Here is a 21,241-nt window from a genome sequence, read left to right as displayed (position 1 = left end):
CCCGTCTAGCCTATCCAAACCCGTCATAATCTTGTACACCTCGATCAAATCACCCCTCAACCTCCTTTGCTCTAATGAAAACAAATCCAGCTTCTCCAACCTGTCCTTGTGGCTAAGATCCCCCATCCCCGGAACCATTCTGGTAAATCTCCTCTGCACCCTCTCGAGGGCCTTCATAACCTTACATTTCCCCGTAGTAAACTGTATCTGGCATTTCTCCTGTGTATTTATATTTATTATTTGCCACTGTTTCCTGGGCCAATATTTGCCCCTCACCAAACATCAGGGAGCACTTCTTCACACAAAGGGTGGTGGAAATCTGGAACACTCCCCCCAAAAGCTGTTGAGGCTGGGGGTCAATTGAAAAATTCAAAACTGAGATTGATAGATTTTTGTTAGGTAAGAGTATAAGAACATAAGAATTAGGAGCAGGAGTAGGCCATTCGGCCCCTCGAGGCTGCTCCGCCATTCAATAAGATCATGGCTGATCATCGACCTCGACTCCAGGGATATGGGCATTAAGAGTTATGGAACCAAAGTGGGTAAATGGTCATAAGATGCAGATCAGCCATGATCTAATTGAATGGCGGAACAGGCTCAAGGGCTGAATGACCTCCTCCTGATCCCGTGTAACAGATTCAAGGGGCTGAATGGCCTCCTCCTGTTCCTGTGTAACAGGCTCGAGGGGCTGAATGACCTCCTCCTGTTCCCGTGTAACAGGTTCAAGGGGCTGAATGGCCTCCTCCTGTTCCCGTGTAACAGGTTCGAGGGGCTGAATGGCCTCCTCCTGTTCCTGCGTAACAGGCTCGAGGGGCTGAATGGCCTCCTCCTGTTCCTGTGTAACAGGCTCAAGGGGCTGAATGGCCTCCTCCTGTTCCTGTGTAACAGGCTCAAGGGGCTGAATGGCCTCCTCCTGTTCCTGTGTAACAGGTTCAAGGGGCTGAATGGCCTCCTCCTGTTCCCGTGTAACAGGCTCAAGGGCTGAATGGCCTCCTCCTGATCCCGTGTAACAGGTTCAAGGGGCTGAATGGCCTCCTCCTGTTCCCGTGTAACAGGCTCAAGGGCTGAATGGCCTCCTCCTGATCCCGTGTAACAGGTTCAAGGGGCTGAATGGCCTCCTCCTGTTCACGTGTAACAGGTTCAAGGGGCTGAATGGCCTCCTCCTGTTCCCGTGTAACAGGCTCAAGGGCTGAATGGCCTCCTCCTGATCCCGTGTAACAGGTTCAAGGGGCTGAATGGCCTCCTCCTGTTCCTGTGTAACAGGCTCGAGGGGCTGAATGGCCTCTTCCTGTTCCCGTGTAACAGGTTCAAGGGGCTGAATGGCCTCCTCCTGTTCCCATGTAACAGGTTCAAGGGGCTGAATGGCCTCCTCCTGTTCCTGTGTAACAGGCTCGAGGGGCTGAATGGCCTCCTCCTGTTCCCGTGTAACAGGTTCAAGGGGCTGAATGGCCTCCTCCTGTTCCTGTGTAACAGGCTCGAGGGGCTGAATGGCCTCCTCCTGTTCCTGTGTAACAGGCTCAAGGGGCTGAATGGCCTCCTCCTGATCCCGTGTAACAGGTTCAAGGGGCTGAATGGCCTCCTCCTGTTCCCATGTAACAGGTTCAAGGGGCTGAATGGCCTCCTCCTGTTCCTGTGTAACAGGCTCGAGGGGCTGAATGGCCTCCTCCTGTTCCCGTGTAACAGGTTCAAGGGGCTGAATGGCCTCCTCCTGTTCCTGTGTAACAGGCTCGAGGGGCTGAATGGCCTCCTCCTGTTCCTGTGTAACAGGCTCAAGGGGCTGAATGGCCTCCTCCTGTTCCTGTGTAACAGGTTCAAGGGGCTGAATGGCCTCCTCCTGTTCCCGTGTAACAGGCTCAAGGGCTGAATGGCCTCCTCCTGATCCCGTGTAACAGGTTCAAGGGGCTGAATGGCCTCCTCCTGTTCCCGTGTAACAGGTTCAAGGGGCTGAATGGCCTCCTCCTGTTCCCGTGTAACAGGCTCAAGGGCTGAATGGCCTCCTCCTGTTCCTGTGTAACAGGCTCGAGGGGCTGAATGGCCTCCTCCTGTTCCCGTGTAACAGGTTCAAGGGGCTGAATGGCCTCTTCCTGTTCCCGTGTAACAGGTTCAAGGGGCTGAATGGCCTCCTCCTGTTCCTGTGTAACAGGCTCAAGGGGCTGAATGGCCTCCTCCTGTTCCCGTGTAACAGGTTCAAGGGGCTGAATGGCCTCCTCCTGTTCCTGTGTAACAGGCTCGAGGGGCTGAATGGCCTCCTCCTGTTCCTGTGTAACAGGCTCAATGGGCTGAATGGCCTCCTCCTGTTCCTGTGTAACAGGTTCAAGGGGCTGAATGGCCTCCTCCTGTTCCCGTGTAACAGGCTCAAGGGCTGAATGGCCTCCTCCTGATCCCGTGTAACAGGTTCAAGGGGCAGAATGGCCTCCTCCTGTTCCCGTGTAACAGGTTCAAGGGGCTGAATGGCCTCCTCCTGTTCCTGTGTAACAGGCTCAAGGGCTGAATGGCCTCCTCCTGATCCCGTGTAACAGGTTCAAGGGGCTGAATGGCCTCCTCCTGTTCCTGTGTAACAGGCTCCAGAGGCGGAATGGCCTCCTCCTGTTCCCGTGTAACAGGTTCAAGGGGCTGAATGGCCTCCTCCTGTTCCCGTGTAACAGGTTCAAGGGGCTGAATGGCCTCCTCCTGTTCCTGTGTAACAGGCTCGAGGGGCTGAATGGCCTCCTCCTGTTCCTGTGTAACAGGCTCAAGGGGCTGAATGGCCTCCTCCTGTTCCTGTGTAACAGGTTCAAGGGGCTGAATGGCCTCCTCCTGTTCCCGTGTAACAGGCTCAAGGGCTGAATGGCCTCCTCCTGATCCCGTGTAACAGGTTCAAGGGGCTGAATGGCCTCCTCCTGTTCCCGTGTAACAGGTTCAAGGGGCTGAATGGCCTCCTCCTGTTCCCGTGTAACAGGCTCAAGGGCTGAATGGCCTTCTCCTGATCCCGTGTAACAGGTTCAAGGGGCTGAATGGCCTCCTCCTGTTCCTGTGTAACAGGCTCCAGAGGCGGAATGGCCTCCTCCTGTTCCCGTGTAACAGGTTCAAGGGGCTGAATGGCCTCCTCCTGTTCCCGTGTAACAGGTTCAAGGGGCTGAATGGCCTCCTCCTGTTCCTGTGTAACAGGCTCGAGGGGCTGAATGGCCTCCTCCTGTTCCTGTGTAACAGGCTCAAGGGGCTGAATGGCCTCCTCCTGTTCCTGTGTAACAGGCTCGAGGGGCTGAATGGCCTCCTCCTGTTCCCGCGTAACAGGTTCAAGGGGCAGAATGGCCTCCTCCTGTTCCTGTGTAACAGGCTCGAGGGGCTGAATGGCCTCCTCCTGTTCCTAATGTAACAGGCTCGAGGGGCTGAATGGCCTGCTCCTGTTCCCGTGTAATGGGCTTGAGGGGCTGAATGGCCTCCTCTTGTTCCTGTGTAACAGGCTCAAGGGGCTGAATGGCCTCCTCCTGTTCCTGTGTAACAGGCTCAAGGGGCTGAATGGCCTCCTCCTGTTCCCGTGTAACAGGTTCAAGGGGCTGAATGGCCTCCTCCTGTTCCTGTGTAACAGGCTCGAGGGGCTGAATGGCCTCCTCCTGTTCCTAATGTAACAGGCTCGAGGGGCTGAATGGCCTGCTCCTGTTCCCGTGTAATGGGCTTGAGGGGCTGAATGGCCTCCTCTTGTTCCTGTGTAACAGGCTCGAGGGGCTGAATGGCCTCCTCCTGTTCCAATGTAAATGAGCTGATCATTTATCATCTGATCATTACTGTTTGTGGGATCTTGCTGTGCGTAACTAGACTGCCGCATTTCCTACATTACAACAGTGACTGTACTTCAAAAAGTACTTCATTGGCTGTAAAGAGCTTTGGGACGTCCTGAGGTCATGAAAGGCGCTATAGAAATGCAAGTATTTCTTTCATCTGTTGCTTGCCCCCAAATAGCCAGATTGATTGAATTCCATTTCCGCACTTGCTGTAGGTGAGTTTGAACTCACGAGCTCTGAGATTGCTAATCCGGCACCAGATCCTTAATTCCCCTTTGGTCGTTATCTTGAATTCAGTCACTGTTCCCCAGTTTACTTTGCTTTTTCTCTCCAACACCTTTTCACCTTTGATCCTGTCCCGCACTTAGACCTCTGACACTCCCCAGCCTTGATTTTAACTGGGGCTTGCGGTCGCTCACCTCTCGCAGGGCCTCTGCGTAGGAGCTCATGTCTGTCAGGATGACCAGCACGTGCTTCTCACACTGGTAGGCCAGGAACTCGGCCGCAGTCAGCGCCAGGCGTGGAGTGATAATCCGCTCGATACTGTGGGAGAGATGTGACAAAACGCAAAATAAAATAGGGCTACAGAAGAACATAAAAACATAAGAAATAGGAGCAGGAATAGGCCACTTGGCCCCTCGAGCCTGCTCCGCCATTCAATAAGATCATGGCTGATCTTGGGCTCAAAGCCACTTCCCTGCCCGCTCCCCATAGCCCTTCACTCCCTTCTCTTGTAAAAATTTGTCTATCTCCACTTTAAATGGATTGAATGACCCAGCCTCCACGGCTCTCTGGGGCAGAGAATTCCACAGATTTATGACCCTCTCAGAGAAGAAATTCCTCCTCATCTCAGTTCTAAAAGGGCGAGCCTTTTATTCTGAGACTGTGCCCCCGAGTTCTAGATTTCCCCACGAGGGGAAACATCCTCTCTGCATCTACCCTGTCGAGCCCCCTCAGTATCTTATATGTTTCAATAAGATCACCTCTCATTCTTCTAAATTCCAATGAGTATCGGCCCAGCCTGCTCAACCTTTCCTCATAAGTCAGCCCCTTTATCTCAGGAATCAACCGTGTGAACTGAACTGCCTCCAATGCAAGTATATCCCTCCTTAAATAAGGAGACCAAAACTGTACGCAGTACTCAAATAGAAAGAGGCTTGTGGGCGCTCACCTCTGCGCAGGAGCTCATGGAGTACAAAGGGGTGGAAGTTCTGTTCCAGCTGTACCGAGCTCTGGTCAGACCCCATCTGGACACTGCGTTCCGTTCTGGGCCCCGCCCCTCAGGAAGGATCGATTGGCCTCAGAGGGGGAGCAGCACAGATTCACCAGAATGATACCGGGGCTAAAAGGGTTAAATTCTGAGGACAGGTGGCGCAGACTGGGCTTGTATTCCCCTGAATATAGAAGATTAGGGGGTGATCTAATCGAGGTGTTTAAGATGATTAAAGGAGTTGATGGGGTAGAGAGAGAGAAACTGTTTCCTCTGGTGGGGGGGGGGTCCAGAACAAGGGGGCAGAACCTTAAAATTAGAGCCGGGCCGTTCAGGGGTGATGTCAGGAAGCACTTCTTCACACAAAGGGTGGTGGAAATCTGGAACACTCTCCCCGCAAAATGCTGTGGGTGCTGAGAGTCAATTAGAGCTTTCAACACTGAGATCGGTAGATTTTGCTAGGTAAGGACATGGAGCAAAGGTGGGTAAATTGAGTTGAGGTACAGATCAACCATGATCTAAGTGAATGGCGGAACAGGCTCGAGGGGCTGAATTGCCTCCTCCTGTTCCTGTGTAACAGGCTCGAGGGGCTGAATGGCCTCCTCCTGTTCCTGTGTAACAGGCTCGAGGGGCTGAATGGCCTCCTCCTGTTCCTGTGTAACAGGCTCGAGGGGCTAAATTGCCTCCTCCTGTTCCTATGTGCTTGATCAGCACCCCATCCACCACCTTAAACATTCACTCCCTCCACCACCGCGTACCGTGGCTGCAGTGTGTACCATCTACAAGATGCACTGCAGCAACTCGCCAAGGCTTCTTCGGCAGCACCTCCCAAACCCACGACCTCTCCCACCTAGAAGGACAAGGGCAGCAGGCGCATGGGAACACCACCACCCCCAAGTTCCTCTCCAAGTCACACACCATCCTGACTTGGAAATATATCGGCCGTTCCTTCATCGTCGCTGGGTCAAAATCCTGGAACTCCCTCCCTAACAGCACTGTGGGAGTACCTTCACCACACGGACTGCAGCGGTTCAAGAAGGCGGCTCACCACCACCTTCTCAAGGGGAGACTCGGGATGGGCAATAAATGCTGGTCTTGCCAGCGACGCCCACATCCCAAGAACGAATAAAAATGTAACAGGCTCAAGGAACTGAATGGCCTCCTCCTGTTTCTATTTAACAGGCTCAAGGAACTGAATGGCCTCCTCCTGTTCCTATGTAACAGGCTCGAGGGGCTGAATGGCTTCCGCCTATTCCTAACAAAATTGTTTGGGAAATATTCCTGCCTCTGGGGAGCTTCCTGCAGTCCCGGATCTCCGTCACTTGGTGGCACTAGTGCACCATCTAATGACCGAGACCAATGGTGACCCCTAGAGGCAGAAGAGGAACACTGCACCTCACTTTCCAACTCTAGCCCAGTGGGAAGTCTCCCAGATTTTCCAATTTTCACTGGGACCATGTTAAAATTGCAATAGAATCATAGAATCTTACAGCACAGAAGGTGGCCATTCAGCCCATCATGCCTGTGCTGGATCTTTGGTAGAGCTAGCGAATTAACCTCACTCCCCTGCTCTTTTCCCAGAGCCCTGCAAATTTCTCCCTTTCACATACTGTATATATACAATTCGCTTTTGCAATACTTAAAGGCTTGAACAAAAAAAAAATCTTGTCGTTAATAAAAAAATTTTGGTGAATTTGAAACCATAACGATGTTAGTGCTTCCATCAATCAGAAGCTTTACTCTGTATCTAACCCGTGCTATACCTGCCCTGGGAGTGTTTGATGCGACAGTGTAGAGGGAGCTTTACTCTGTATCTAACCTGTGCTGTACCTGCCCTGGGAGTGTTTGATGGGACAGTGTAGAGGGAGCTTTACTATGTATCTAACCCGTGCTGTACCTGCCCTGGGAGTGTTTGATGGGACAGTGTAGAGGGAGCTTTACTCTTTATCTAACCCGTGCTGTACCTGCCCTGGGAGTGTTTGATGGGACAGTGTAGAGGGAGCTTTACTCTGAATCTAACCCGTGCTGTACCTGCCCTGGGAGTGTTTGATGGGACAGTGTAGAGGGAGCTTTACTCTGTATCTAACCCGTGCTGTACCTGCCCTGGGAGTGTTTGATGGGACAGTGTAGAGGGAGCTTTACTCTGTATCTAACCCGTGCTGTACCTGCCCTGGGAGTGTTTGATGGGACAGTGTAGAGGGAGCTTTACTCTGTATCTAACCCGTGCTGTACCTGCCCTGGGAGTGTTTGATGGGACAGTGTAGAGGGAGCTTTACTCTGTATCTAACCCGTGCTGTACCTGCCCTGGGAGTGTTTGATGGGACAGTGTAGAGGGAGCTTTATTCTGTATCTAACCCGTGCTGTACCTGCCCTGGGAGTGTTTGATGGGACAGTGTAGAGGGAGCTTTACTCTTTATCTAACCCGTGCTGTACCTGCCCTGGGAGTGTTTGATGGGACAGTGTAGAGGGAGCTTTACTCTTTATCTAACCTGTGCTGTACCTGCCCTGGGAGTGTTTGATGGGACAGTGTAGAGGGAGCTTTACTCTGTATCTAACCCGTGCTGTACCTGCCCTGGGAGTGTTTGATGGGACAGTGTAGAGGGAGCTTTACTCTGTATCTAACCCGTGCTGTACCTGCCCTGGGAGTGTTTGATGGGACAGTGTAGAGGGAGCTTTACTCTGTATCTAACCCGTGCTGTACCTGCCCTGGGAGTGTTTGATGGGACAGTGTAGCGGGTGCTTTACTCTGTATCTAACCCGTGCTGTACCTGCCCTGGGAGTGTTTGATGGGACAGTGTAGAGGGAGCTTTACTCTGTATCTAACCCGTGCTGCACCTGCCCTGGGAGTGTATGATGGGGCAGTGTAGAGGGAGCTTTACTCTGTATCTAACCCGTGCTGCACCTGCCCTGGGAGTGTTTGATGGGACAGTGTAGAGGGAGCTTTACTCTGTATCTAACCCGTGCTGCACCTGCCCTGGGAGTGTTTGATGGGACACTGTAGAGGGAGCTTTAGTCTGTATCTAACCCATGCTGTACCTGCCCTGGGAGTGTTTGATGGGACAGTGCAGAGGGAGCTTTACTCTGTATCTAACCCGTGCTGTACCTGCCCTGGGAGTTTTTGATGGGACAGTGTAGAGGGAGCTTTACTCTGTATCTAACCCGTGCTGTACCTGCCCCGGGAGTGTTTGATGGGACAGTGTAGAGGGAGCTTTATTCTGTATCTAACCCGTGCTGTACCTGCCCCGGGAGTGTTTGATGGGACAGTGTAGAGGGAGCTTTATTCTGTATCTAACCCGTGCTGTACCTGCCCTGGGAGTGTTTGATGGGGCAGTGTAGAGAGAGCTTTACTCTGTATCTAACCCGTGCTGTACCTGCCCTGGGAGTGTTTGATGGGACAGTGTAGCGGGAGCTTTACTCTGTATCTAACCCGTGCTGTACCTGCCCTGGGAGTGTTTGATGGGGCAGTGTATAGAGTCATAGAGACAGCACAGAAAGAGGCCCTTCAGCCCATCGTGTCCGCGCCGGCCATCAAGTCCTGTCTATTCTAATCCCATTTTCCAGCACTTGGTCTGTAGCCTTGTATGCTATGGCGTTTCAAGTGCTCATCTAAATGCTTCTTGAATGTTGTGAGGGTTCCAGCCTCTACCACCCTTTCAGGCAGTGAGTTCCAGATTCCAACCACCCTCTGGGTGAAAAAGTTTTTCCTCAAATCCTCTCTAAACCTCCTGCCCCTTATCTTGAAACTATGCCCCCTGGTTATTGACCCCTGTACTAAGGGGAAAAGTTCCTTTCTATCTACCCTATCTATGCCCCTCATCATTTTGTACACCTCAATCAGGTCCCCCCTCAGCCTTCTCTGCTCCAAGCAAAACAACCCCAGCCTGTCCAGTCTTTCTTCGTAGCTGAAGCGCTCCAGCCCAGGTAACATCCTGGTGAATCTCCTCTGCACCCTCTCCAAAGCAATCACATCCTTCCTATAGTGTGGCGACCAGAACTGCACACAGTATTCCAGCTGTGGCCTAACTAGCATTTTGTACAGCTCCAGCATAACCTCCCTGCTCTTATATTCTATGCCTCAGCTAATGAAGGCAAGTATCCCATATGCTTTTTTAACCACCTTATCTACCTGTCCTGCTGCCTTCAGGGATCTATGTACATGCACACCAAGGTCCCTCTGATCCTGTGCCCTTCCTAGGGTCCTACCATTCATTGTGTATTCCCTTGCCTTATTAGTCCTCCCAAAATGCATCACCTCACACTTTTCAGGGTTAAATCCCATTTGCCACTGTTCTGCCCATCTGACCAACCCGTCTATATCGTCCTGTAGCCTGAGGCTTCCCTCCTATTTACCACTCCACCAATTTTCATGTCATCTGCGAACTTACTGATCATACCTCCTACATTCATATCTAAATCATTAATGTACGCTACAAACAGCAAAGGACCCAGCACCGATCCCTGCGGTACACCACTGGACACAGGCTTCCAGTCACAAAAACAACCTTCGACCATCACCCTCTGCCTCCTGCCACTAAGCCAATTTTGGATCCAATGTGCCAAATTGCCCTGGATCCCATGGGCTCTTACCTTCTTGACCAGTCTCCCATGTGGGACTTTGTCAAAAGCCTTACTGAAGTCCATGTAGACTACATCAACTACACTACCCTCATCCACACACCTAGTCACCCCCTTGAAAAATTCAATCAAATTGGTTAGAGATGATCTCCCCCTGACAAAGCCGTGCTGACTATCCTTGATTAATCCTTGCCTCTCCAAGTGTCCCTCAGAATTTTTTCCAATAATTTCCCTACCACTGATGTTAGGTTCACTGGCCTATAATTCCCTGGTTTATCCCTGCTACCCTTCTTGAATAATGGTACTACGTTAGCTGCTCTCCAGTCCTCTGGCACCTCCCCTGTGGCCAGAGAGGTTCTGAAAATTAGTGTCAGAGCCCCTGCAATCTCCTCCCTTGCCTCACACAGCAGGCTGGGATACATCTCGTCTGGGCCTGGGGGTTTATCCACTTTTAAGCCCGCTAAAACCGCTAGTACCTCCTCCCTCTCAATACTAATTTGTTCAAGTATATCAGAATTCCCCTGCCTGATTTCTTTGCCTACATCATCCTTCTCCATAGTGAACACAGATGCAAAATATTCATTTAAAACCTCACCTACATCTTCCGGCTCTACACAAAGATTTTCACTTTTGTCTCTAATGGGCCCTACTCTTTCCCTGGTTATCCTCTTGCCCTTAATATACTTATAAAACACCTTGGGATTTTCCTTTATTTTGCCCGCCAGTGTTTTTTCATGCCCCCTCTTCACACTCCTAATTTCTTTTTTAAGTACCCCCCTGCACTTTTTATACTCCTCTAGAGCTTCCACTGTTTTTAGTCCTTTGTATCTGCCAAAAGCCTCCCTTTTTTTCCGAATCCATTCTTGTATATCCCTGGACATCCAGGGTACCCTAGGCTCGTTGGTCCCACCCTCGACCTTTACGGGAACATGTTGGCGTTGTACTCTCTCTATTTCCTTTCTGAAAGACTCCCACTGCTCTGATATGGATTTTCCTACAAGTATCTGATCCCAGTCCACTTTGGCCAGATCCTGCCTTATCATGTTAAAATCATCCTTCCCCCAATTTAGAACCTTTATTTCCGGTCCATCTTTGTCCTTTTCCATGACTACCTTAAATCTCACCGAATTATGGTCACTGTCACCAAAATGCTCTCCTACTGACACTTCTACCACTTGTCCGGCTACATTGCCTAGAATTAGGTTCAATACTGCCCCCTGTAGAGGGAGCTTTACTCTGCATCTAATCCATACTGTACCTGTCCTGGGAGTGTTTGATGGGACAATGTAGAGGGAGCTTTACTCTGTATCTAACCCGTGCTGTACCTGCCCTGGGAATGTTTGACGGGACAGTGTAGAGGCAGCTTTACTCTGTATCTAATCCATACTGTACCTGCCCTGGGAGTGTTTGATGGGATAGTGTAGAGGGAGCTTTACTCTGTATCTAACTTGTGCTGTACCTGCCCTGGGAGTGTTTGATGGGACAGTGTAGAGGGAGCTTTACTCTGTATCTAACCCGTGCTGTACCTGCCCTGGGAGTGTTTGATGGGACAGTGTAGAGGGAGCTTTACTCTGTATCTAACCCGTGCTGTACCTGGCCTGGGAGTGTTTGACGGGACAGTGTAGAGGGAGCTTTACTCTGTATCTAACCCGTGCTGTACCTGCCCTGGGAGTGTTTGACGGGACAGTTTAGAGGGAGCTTCACTCTGTATTTAATACAAGTGTTGTCGAGAAGTATTCGAATAAAGACCGTGACATACGTTGGGTCGTTCGCGAGGTTCAGGAACAGACAGACATTATCCATGGTGCCGTTCTCTTCGAAGTCAGACTTGAAGAACCGAGCAGTCTCCATGTTAACCTGTGCATCAGAGGAGAAATGCAGGCAGTCACTCCCACATCTATGGATAAGGCACTCGGGGCTAGAAATCCGGTGTCACCCCGGTTTGGGGCATTAACGTTTGAGAAGTTGGACGTTTAGCGCCAGGCACTGATCAATCTCACTGCCCGCTAAATTCTGTCTCAGTGCTCAACGAATACAGGGCAGCGCTATATCAGGCGCTAATGGCGTAGGTGAGTGGCGTTAGGCTCAAGCAATAACGCATTGTGTTGTGTAATCGGGAGTGAGCATTGGCGCAGGCCCCTTCCATCCATTAAAGGGGAGATCCCTGGAGTCTGCACACCAGCCCCCAGTGATTCGCAGAGTATGGAACGGCGATACTTTCTGAGATGAAATGCAAAGTGCTTTGATGGCCCGCAACACTCCGGGGACGAAACAGCCTTTATTTGGCTACAGGTACACCCTGCGCTCTCGGCCACTCTTAACTGACCTTTGGAACGGAGGTTCCTTGATGGCTGGGCGTATCCCTTTAAGTCGCGCCCCACCAGCCGCCAGCCAGCTGGTTCACGCCTCCGCTCCCTGGCAGTATCGGTGCAAGGCGGTAAGGCTGGGGGCGCTAGTGAAGTTTGCAGATCGGGCGCCCAGCGAGCGTTGTACACTCACTGACGTCACGATCTGCATGGCGCAATGTGCCCAGGCGGCAATTTGGACTTTGGAATCAAAAACACAATTTCTAAATTTGCGGATGACACCAAATTGGGGGGGATAGTCAATACTGAGGAGGACTGCAACAAATTACAGGAGGACATTAATAAACTTGCAGAATGGGCAAATAATTGGCAAATGAAGTTCAACACAGATAAATGTGAGGTATTACATTTTGGTAGGAAGAATAGGGAGGTCACTTATCACTTGGAGGGTGCGAGTCTAGGTGGGGTAGAGGAACAAAGGGATCTCAGAGTACAAATACACAAATCACTGACAGTCACGACACAGGTTAACAAGGCCATAAAAAAAGCAAACTAAGCACTAGGGTCTATTTCTGGAGGGATAGAATTGAAAAGTAGTGAAGTTATGCTAAACCTGTATTGAACCTTGGTTAGACCACACTTAGAGTACTGCGTACAGTTCTGGTCGCCCTGTTATAAAAAGGATTTAGAGGTACTAGAGAGGGTGCAGAGAAGATTTACAAGGATGATACCAGAAATGCGAGGGTGTACCTATCAGGAAAGGATGAACAGGCTGGGTCTCTTTTCTCTTGAAAAGAGAAGGCTGAGGGGTGACCTAATAGAGGTCTTTAAAATGATGAAAGGTTTTGATAGAGTGGATACAGAGAGAATGTTTCCACTTGTGAGGAAGAGCAAAACTAGAGGTCATCAATATAAGATAGTCACCAAGAAATCCAATCGGGAATTCAGGAGAAACTTCTTTACCCAGAGAGTGGTGAGAATGTGGAACTCACTACCACAGGGAGTGGTTGAAGCAAATAGTATCGATGCATTTAAGGGGAGGCTGGACAAGCATATGAGGGAGAAGGGAATAGAGGGTTACGCTGATAGATTTAGATGAGGAAAGACGGGAGGAGGCTCGAGTGGAGCATAAACGCCGGCATGGACTGGTTGGGCCGAATGGCCTGTTTCTGTGCCGTATATCCGGTGTAATCCTATGTTATCGCCGGCGCTACGGGTCCAGCGAATTTGCTGTGCAGCGCGGGATTCGCCCCGCCACGGCACTACTGCCTGAACGCCCCGTTAGCGCCCCCGCCAGGCGCTAACTGGGGGCGCTAACATACCGAATTTCTCCCCCTTGGTTCCCATGATAACCTGGCGTGCTGCAGTGCACCTGGGCACTGATAGGTGGCATTGCAGGATGACGGGAGCCATGTTTATCGCAGTGTTCAGGATCCCATTGTCTCAGCAAGAGGTCAGTGCCAAGTCAGAGGTCAGTGCCAAGTGAGAGGTCAGTGCCAGGTGAGAGGTCAGTACCAAGCGAGAGGCCAGTGCCAAGTGAGAGGTCAGTGCCAAGCGAGAGGTCAGTGCCAGGCGAGAGGGTCAGTGCCAAGTGAGAGGGTCAGTGCCAAGTGAGAGGGTCAGTGCCAAGTGAGAGGTCAGTGCCAAGTGAGAGGGTCAGTGCCAAGTGAGAGGGTCAGTGCCAAGCGAGAGGTCAGTGCCAAGCGAGAGGCCAGTGCCAAGTGAGAGGTCAGTGCCAAGGGAGAGGTCAGTGCCAGGCGAGAGGGTCAGTGCCAAGTGAGAGGTCATTGCCAAGTGAGAGGTCATTGCCAAGTGAGAGGTCAGTGCCAAGTGAGAGGTCATTGCCAAGTGAGAGGTCAGTGCCAAGTGAGAGGTCATTGCCAAGCGAGAGGACAATGCCAAGTGAGAGGTCAGTGCCAAGTGAGAGGTCAGTGCCAAGCGAGAGGACAATGCCAAGTGAGAGGTCAGTGCCAAGTGAGAGGTCAGTGCCAAGTGAGAGGCCATTGCTAAGCGAGTGGTCAGTGCCAAGCGAGAGGGTCAGTGCCAAGTGAGAGGTCAGTGCCAAGTGAGAGGTCAGTGCCAAGCGTGAGGTCATTGCCAAGTGAGAGGTCAGTGCCAGGTGTGAGGTCAGTGCCAAGTGAGAGGTCATTCCCAAGTGAGAGGTCAGTGCCAAGTGAGAGGTCAGTGCCAAGCTAGGGGCCGGCGCAGGTCTTCAGTAAAGTTGGCAGTCCGGCTCCGATGATGTCAAAGGAACCCTCTCCCTATATTTAAAGAGGGACCTGGTTGTCTTGTGGCAGGTGTCTCTCGCGCCTGCTCAGAGAACAGGTTAAAGTTGGGACCCATGGGATCGGTATGGCTAAGTCCCATTGGCCACTTTATCTGCCGCAAAAGTCTCAACTTTGATTTCGCTGTGCAGCACTGAGAATAGTTAACCTGGCTCAGACCAGAAATTGTAACTGGGAATAACTGTGTCATCAGTTCTTCAACATCTCCCTCCCCGTGATCTCCACCGCCAACATCTCCCTCCCCGTGATCTCCACCGCCAACATCTCCCTCCCCGTGACCTCCACCGCCAACATCTCCCTCCCCGTGATCGTCACCACCAACATCTCCCTCCCCGTGATCTCCACCGCCAACATCTCCCTCCCCGTGACCTCCACCGCCAACATCTCCCTCCCCGTGACCTCCACCGCCAACATCTCCCTCCCCGTGATCTCCACCGCCAACATCTCCCTCCCCGTGACCTCCACCGCCAACATCTCCCTCCCCGTGACCTCCACCGCCAACATCTCCCTCCCCGTGACTTCCACCGCCAACACCTCCCTCCCCGTGATCTCCACCGCCAACATCTCCCTCCCCGTGACCTCCACCACCAACATCTCCCTCCCCGTGACCTCCACCACCAACATCTCCCTCCCCGTGAACTCCACCACCAACATCTCCCTCCCCGTGACCTCCACCACCAACATCTCCCTCCCCGTGACCTCCACCACCAACATCTCCCTCCCCGTGACCTCCACCGCCAACATCTCCCTCCCCGTGACCTCCACCGCTAACATCTCCCTCCCCGTGACCTCCACCGCCAACATCTCCCTCCCCGTGATCTCCACCGCCAACATCTCCCTCCCCGTGATCTCCACCGCCAACATCTCCCTCCCCGTGACCTCCACCGCCAACATCTTCCTCCCCGTGATCTCCACCGCCAACATCTCCCTCCCCGTGATCTCCACCGCCAACATCTCCCTCCCCGTGATCTCCACCGCCAACATCTCCCTCCCCGTGATCTCCACCGCCAACATCTCCCTCCCCGTGACCTCCACCGCCAACATCTTCCTCCCCGTGATTTCCACCGCCAACATCTCCCACCCCGTGACCTCCACCGCCAACATCTCCCTCCCCGTGACCTCCACCGCCAACATCTCCCTCCCCGTGATCTCCACCGCCAACAACTCCCTCCCCGTGATCTCCACCGTCAACATCTCCCTCCCCATGATCGTCACCACCAACATCTCCCTCCCCGTGATCTCCACCGCCAACATCTCCCTCCCCTGTGATCTCCAACGCCAACATCTCCCTCCCCGTGATCTCCACCGCCAACAACTCCCTCCCCGTGACCTCCACCGCCAACATCTCCCTTCCCGTGACCTCCACCGCCAACATCTCCCTCCCCTGTGATCTCCACCACCAACATCTCCCTCCCCATGACCTCCACCGCCAATATCTCCCTCCCCGTGATCGTCACCACCAACATCTCCCTCCCCGTGACCTCCACCGCCAACATCTCCCTCCCCGTGACCTCCACCGCCAACATCTCCCTCCCCGTGACCTCCACCGCCAACATCTCCCTCCCCGTGATCTCCACCGCCAACATCTCCCTCCCCGTGATCTCCACCACCAACATCTCCCTCCCCGTGACCTCCACCACCAACATCTCCCTCCCTGTGACCTCCACCGCCAACATCTCCCTCCCCGTGACCTCCACCGCCAACATCTCCCTCCCCGTGACCTCCACCTCCAACATCTCCCTCCCTGTGACCTCCACCGCCAACATCTCCCTCCCCGTGACCTCCAGCCCCAACATCTCCCTCCCTGTGACCTCCACCGCCAACATCTCCCTCCCCGTGACCTCCACCGCCAACATCTCCCTCCCCGTGACCTCCACCTCCAACATCTTCCTCCCTGTGACCTCCACCACCAACATCTCCCTCCCCCGTGACCTCCACCACCAACATCTCCCTCCCCGTGACCTCCACCTCCAACATCTCCCTCCCTGTGACCTCCACCGCCAACATCTCCCTCCCCGTGACCTACGCCGCCAACATCTCCCTCCCCCGTGACCTCCACCGCCAACATCTCCTTCCCCGTGACCTCCGCCGCCAACGTCTCCCTCCCCCGTGACCTCCACCTCCAACATCTCCCTCCCCGTGACCTCCACCGCCAACATCTCCCTCCCCGTGATCTCCACCGCCAACATCTCCCTCCCCGTGAACTCCACCGCCAACATCTCCCTCCCCGTGAACTCCACCGCCAACATCTCCCTCCCCGTGACCCCCACTGCCAACATCTCCCTCCCCGTGACCTCCACCACCAACATCTCCCTCCCCGTGATCTCCACCACCAACATCTCCCTCCCCGTGACCTCCACCGCCAACAACTCCCTCCCTGTGATCTCCACCGCCAACATCTCCCTCCCTGTGACCTCCACCGCCAACAACTCCCTCCCCGTGACCTCCACCGCGAACATCTCCCTCCCCGTGATCTCCACCGCCAACATCTCCCTCCCCGTGACCTCCACCGCCAACAACTCCTTCCCCGTGTTCTCCACCCCCAACATCTCCCTCCCCGTGATCTCCGCCGCCAACATCTCCCTCCCCGTGACCTCCACCGCCAACATCTCCCTCCCCGTGATCTCCACCGCCAACAACTCCCTCTCCGTGATCTCCACCGCCAACAACTCCGTCCCCGTGACCTCCACCACCAACATCTCCCTCCCTCGTGATCTCCACCGCCAACATCTCCCTCCCCGTGACCTCCACCGCCAACATCTCCTTTCCCCGTGACCTCCGCCGCCAACATCTCCCTCCCCGTGACCTCCACCGCCAACATCTCCCTCCCCGTGACCTCCACCGCCAACATCTCCCTCCCCTGTAACCTCCACCGCCAATATCTCCCTCCCCGTGACCTCCACCGCCAATATCTCCCTCCCCCATGACCCCCACCACCAACATCTCCCTCCCTTGTGACTAGAAGGACAAGGGCAGCGGGCGCATGGAAACACCACCAGCTCCAAATTCCCCTCCAAGTCACACACCATCTTGATTTAGAATTATATCGCCGTTCCTTCATTGTCGCTGGGACAAAATCCTGCAACTCCCTCCCTAACAGCACTGTGGGAGCACCTTCACCACACGGACTGCAGCGGTTCAAGAAGGCAGCTCACCACCACCTTCTCGAGGGCAATTAGGGATGGGCAATAAATGCTGGCCTTGCCAGCGACGCCCACACCCCATAAAAAGCGAATTAAAAATCCTAGGATGCATCCTAGGATGTTCAGGGAGCTAAGGGTGGAAATTTCAGAGTTACTGGCCACAATCTTCCAATCCTCCTTAGATACGGGGGTGGTGCCAGAGGACTGGAGACTTGCAAATGTTACACCCTTGTTCAAAAAAGGGTGTAAGGATAAACCCAGCAACTACAGGCCAGTCAGTTTAACCTCGGTAGTGGGGAAGCTTTTTAAAATGATAATCCGAGACAAAATTAACAGTCACTGGGACAAGTGTGGATTAATTAAGGAAAGCCAGCACAGATTTGTTAAAGGCAAATTGTGTTTAATTAACTTGATTTAGTTTTTTGATGAGGTAACAGAGAGGGTTGATGAGGGCAATGTGGTTGACGTGGTGTACATGGATTTCCAAAAGGTGTTTGATAAAATAGGCTTGTCAGCAAAGTTGAAGCCCATGGAATAAAGGGGACAGTGGCAGCATGGATACGGAATTGGATAAGTGACAGGAAACAGAGAGTAGTGGTGAACGGTTGTTTATCGGACTGGAGGAAGGTATACAGTGGTGTTCCCCAGGGGTCGGTACGAGGACCACTGCTTTTCTTGATATATATTAATGACTTGGATGTGGGTGTACAGGGCACAATTTCAAAATTTGCAGATGACACAAAACTTGGAAGTAAAGTGAACAGTGAGGAGGATAATGTTAGACTTCAAGAGGACATAGACAGGCTGGTGGAATGGGCGGACATGTGGCAGATGAAATTTAACGCAGAAAAGTGCAGAGTGATACATTTTGGTAGGAAGAACGAGGAGAGGCAATATAAACTACAGGGTACAATCCTAAAGGGGGTGCGTGAACTGAGAGACCTGGGGGTATATGTGCACAAATCATTGAAGGTGGCAGGGCAGGTGGAGAAAGTGGTCAAAAAAGCATACGGGATCCTGGGCTTCATAAATAGAGGTATAGAGTAGAAAAGCAAGAAAGTTATGATGAACTTTTATAAATCACTGGTTCGACAACAACTGGAGTATTGTGTTCAATTCTGGGCACCGCACTTTAGGAAGGATGTGAAGGCCTTAGAGAGGGTGCAGAAAAGATTTACAAGAATGATTCCAGGGATGAGGGGCTTCAGTTACGTGGATAGACTGGAGAAGCTGGGATTGTTCTCCTTGGAGCAGAGAAGGTTGAGAGGAGATTTGATAGAGGTGTTCAAAATCATGAGGGGTCTGGACAGAGTAGATAGAGAGAAACTGTTCCCATTGGCAGAAGGGTCGACAACCAGAGGACACAGATTTAAGGTGATTGGCAAAAGAACCAAAGGCGACAGGAGGAAAATCTTTTTCATGCAGCGAGTGGTTAGGATCTGGAATGCACTGCCTGAAAGGGTGGTGGAGGCAGACTCAATCACAGCTTTCAAAAGGGAGTTGGATAAGTACCTGAAGGAAAAAAATTTGCAGGGCTACGGGGAAAGGGCGGGGGAGTGGGACTAGCTGAAGTGCTCTTGCAGAGAGCCGGCACGGGCTCGACGGGCCGAATGGCCTCCTTCTGTGCTGTCACCATTCTATGATTCTAACTAGATTGGCACTTGCTGTCCCCGAGGTTTATCGGGAGTGGGGGGCACATCACACGCTATCGATCACGAGAGGCCTTTTCATGAGATGCGCGCTATCCTTCTGGTTCTGCTGTGGGGATGAGGAAGACTGCTGAAGAGTACCGAGGGGAAGATCCCACTGGCTGCAGGCCTTACCCCCATCGCAGCAAACACAATGGCAAAGTTCTCGTCGCTGTAATCCACGACATCCTTGGACTTCTTGACCAGGCCGGCTTGCCTGCAGATCTGGGCAGCAATCTGGAATAAAACCACAATCAGACACAGATACAAACCAGAACAGGCAGAAATCCCTCACTGCCCAACCGCACAAAGGGTCAGAGATGCCAGGCAGTGGCTTATACCCACGGCACAAGTGGAGGCCATACGGCCCATCGTATCGGAGCCAGTGCCCAACTCTTCATAGAAACATAGAAACTAGGAGCAGGAGTAGGCCATTCGGCCCTTCGAGCCTGCTCCGCCATTCAACGAGATCATGGCTGATCATCCAAACCCTAGCACCCGGTCCCTACACCGACAGCCATCCCACCCAAGCCCTATCCCCATAACCCCGTAACCCCACATATTTAATCCCCCCAACACTAAGGGCCAATTTTTTATCATGGCCAATCAACCTAACCCGCACATCTTTGGACTGTGGGAGGAAACCGGAGCACCCGGAGGAAACCCACGCAAACACGGGGAGAATGTGCAAACTCCACACAGACAGTCACCCGAGGCCGGATTTGAACCCGGGTCCTTGGCGCTGTGAGGCAACAGTGCTAACCACTATGCCACCGTGCTGCCCTTCATTGTCGCTGGGTCAAAATCCTGGTACTCCCTAACAGCACTGTGGATGTACCTTCACCACACAGACTGCAGCGGTTCAAGAAGGTGGCTCACCACCACCTTCTCAAGGGCAATTAGGGATGGGCAATAAATGCTGGTCTTGACAGCGATGCCCACATCCCAGGAACGAATAAAAAAATACTGGCCCAATCTCCCTGCACTTTCGCTGTATGCTTTGCTTTACAATTCCTTCTCCGATTCCCTTTTAAATGAGGTTACAATGTTTGCTTCAGTAGCTTCCTCACGAAGCATTCCCTGTTCTAATAATCATCTGTGTGAAGACATTGCTTCTAATCTCCCCCTTCGTTCTTTTAATCCCATGTCTGTGCACCTGTTGCAGATTCAAGTAAGAACAATCTTTCACGATTTACTCTTTCAAAACCTTGCAGAACTCTATTGGAGCCCTCAACCTCCTGTGTTCTGGTGAAAGAGCCCCAGTTTTTGGAGTTTCTACCCAGAACTAGATGCTCTCACTCCTGGTATCGTTCCGATGATCTGTGATTTGCTGCCGGGTTTGAGGAAATACAAAGACGAGGACAGTTTTTGTTAGAATAGTGGATATTACGGGGCAATTTACCAGAGGTGATTAAAATCAGGAAAAGATGGGGCAGGGTGGATCGAAGCAGACTATTTCCAGTGGTCGAGGGGGCTCGAGAACGAGGGGGTCACAGATACAAGATTAAATGTAAGAGATTTAGAACAGAGGCCAGGAGAAACCTCTTCTCACACACCGAGAGTTGTGAGGCTGTGGGATTCACTCCCAGGGTTAGTGACTGAAACAGAGACCAGGTCAACATTTAAGAATAGGGTATATGTAGGTGAAGGAACAGACCGAGTACATGGGAATAGGATATTGTTGATGTGAAGAATAAACAACAGGAACACCTGTTTCCGTGTTGTGTTTCTATGTCATTCTAGGAATCTTCGCTGCTCCTTTCCATGTCACAAATACTCTTCCTATAAATGCTGGCCCAGAACCGTACCCAATACTCGAACCCTGCGCCTGTATTGGTGAAAGAAATTCTACTCCGTCTCTGGCTTCTGATTGGTCCCTGCTAATAATGTGACTGGAAAAGTTTCATTGGTTGCATGTTTAGCAGGAGCCAATCAGAAACAGACAGGGATTGTCCTAGTCACACGGTGAATGTTTTTACAGCCAATAAAGCCTTCAGCTGCACGGCCCAACTCGCTGGAGATCTTCATAAGCCCCTCCCTCTCTCCTCTTCTCTCTCTCTCCTCTCTCCTCTTCCCTCTCCTCTCTCCTCTCTCCTCTCTCCTCTCTCCTCTCTCCTCTCTCCTCTCCTCCTCTCTCCTCCTCTGTTCTCTTCTCTCTCCCCCTCTCTCTCCTCTCTCCTCTTCCCTCTCCTCCTCTCTCCTCTCCTCCGCTCTCCTCCTATCTCCTCTTCTCTCTCCTCCTCTCTCCTCTCTTCCGCACTTCTCCTCTCTCC

At 52.4% G+C, this 21,241-nt stretch overlaps 1 protein-coding gene across 2 annotated transcripts in view; it reads right to left on the bottom strand.

Moving 5' to 3' along the window:
- Positions 1-21,241, bottom strand: part of LOC147123797 (V-type proton ATPase subunit B, brain isoform-like) — a 265,836-nt gene that overhangs the window by 28,526 nt on the left and 216,069 nt on the right. For both annotated transcript variants that reach the window (XM_085976134.1, XM_085976125.1), the window contains 3 exons: positions 19,104-19,205; positions 11,306-11,403; positions 4,181-4,304 (listed from right to left, as the gene is read on the bottom strand). In XM_085976134.1, coding sequence (XP_085832260.1) covers positions 4,181-4,304; positions 11,306-11,403; positions 19,104-19,205 — 324 coding nt within the window. The remainder of the gene's footprint in view (positions 1-4,180; positions 4,305-11,305; positions 11,404-19,103; positions 19,206-21,241) is intronic.

Source organism: Somniosus microcephalus, chromosome 2 (assembly GCF_052327205.1).
Source record: "Somniosus microcephalus isolate GS21.2 chromosome 2, FLI_Smic_1.0, whole genome shotgun sequence".
NCBI lineage: Eukaryota > Metazoa > Chordata > Chondrichthyes > Squaliformes > Somniosidae > Somniosus > Somniosus microcephalus.
Note: the sequence above shows the minus strand (reverse complement) of the source record. Positions and strands in the feature narration are given on the sequence as shown.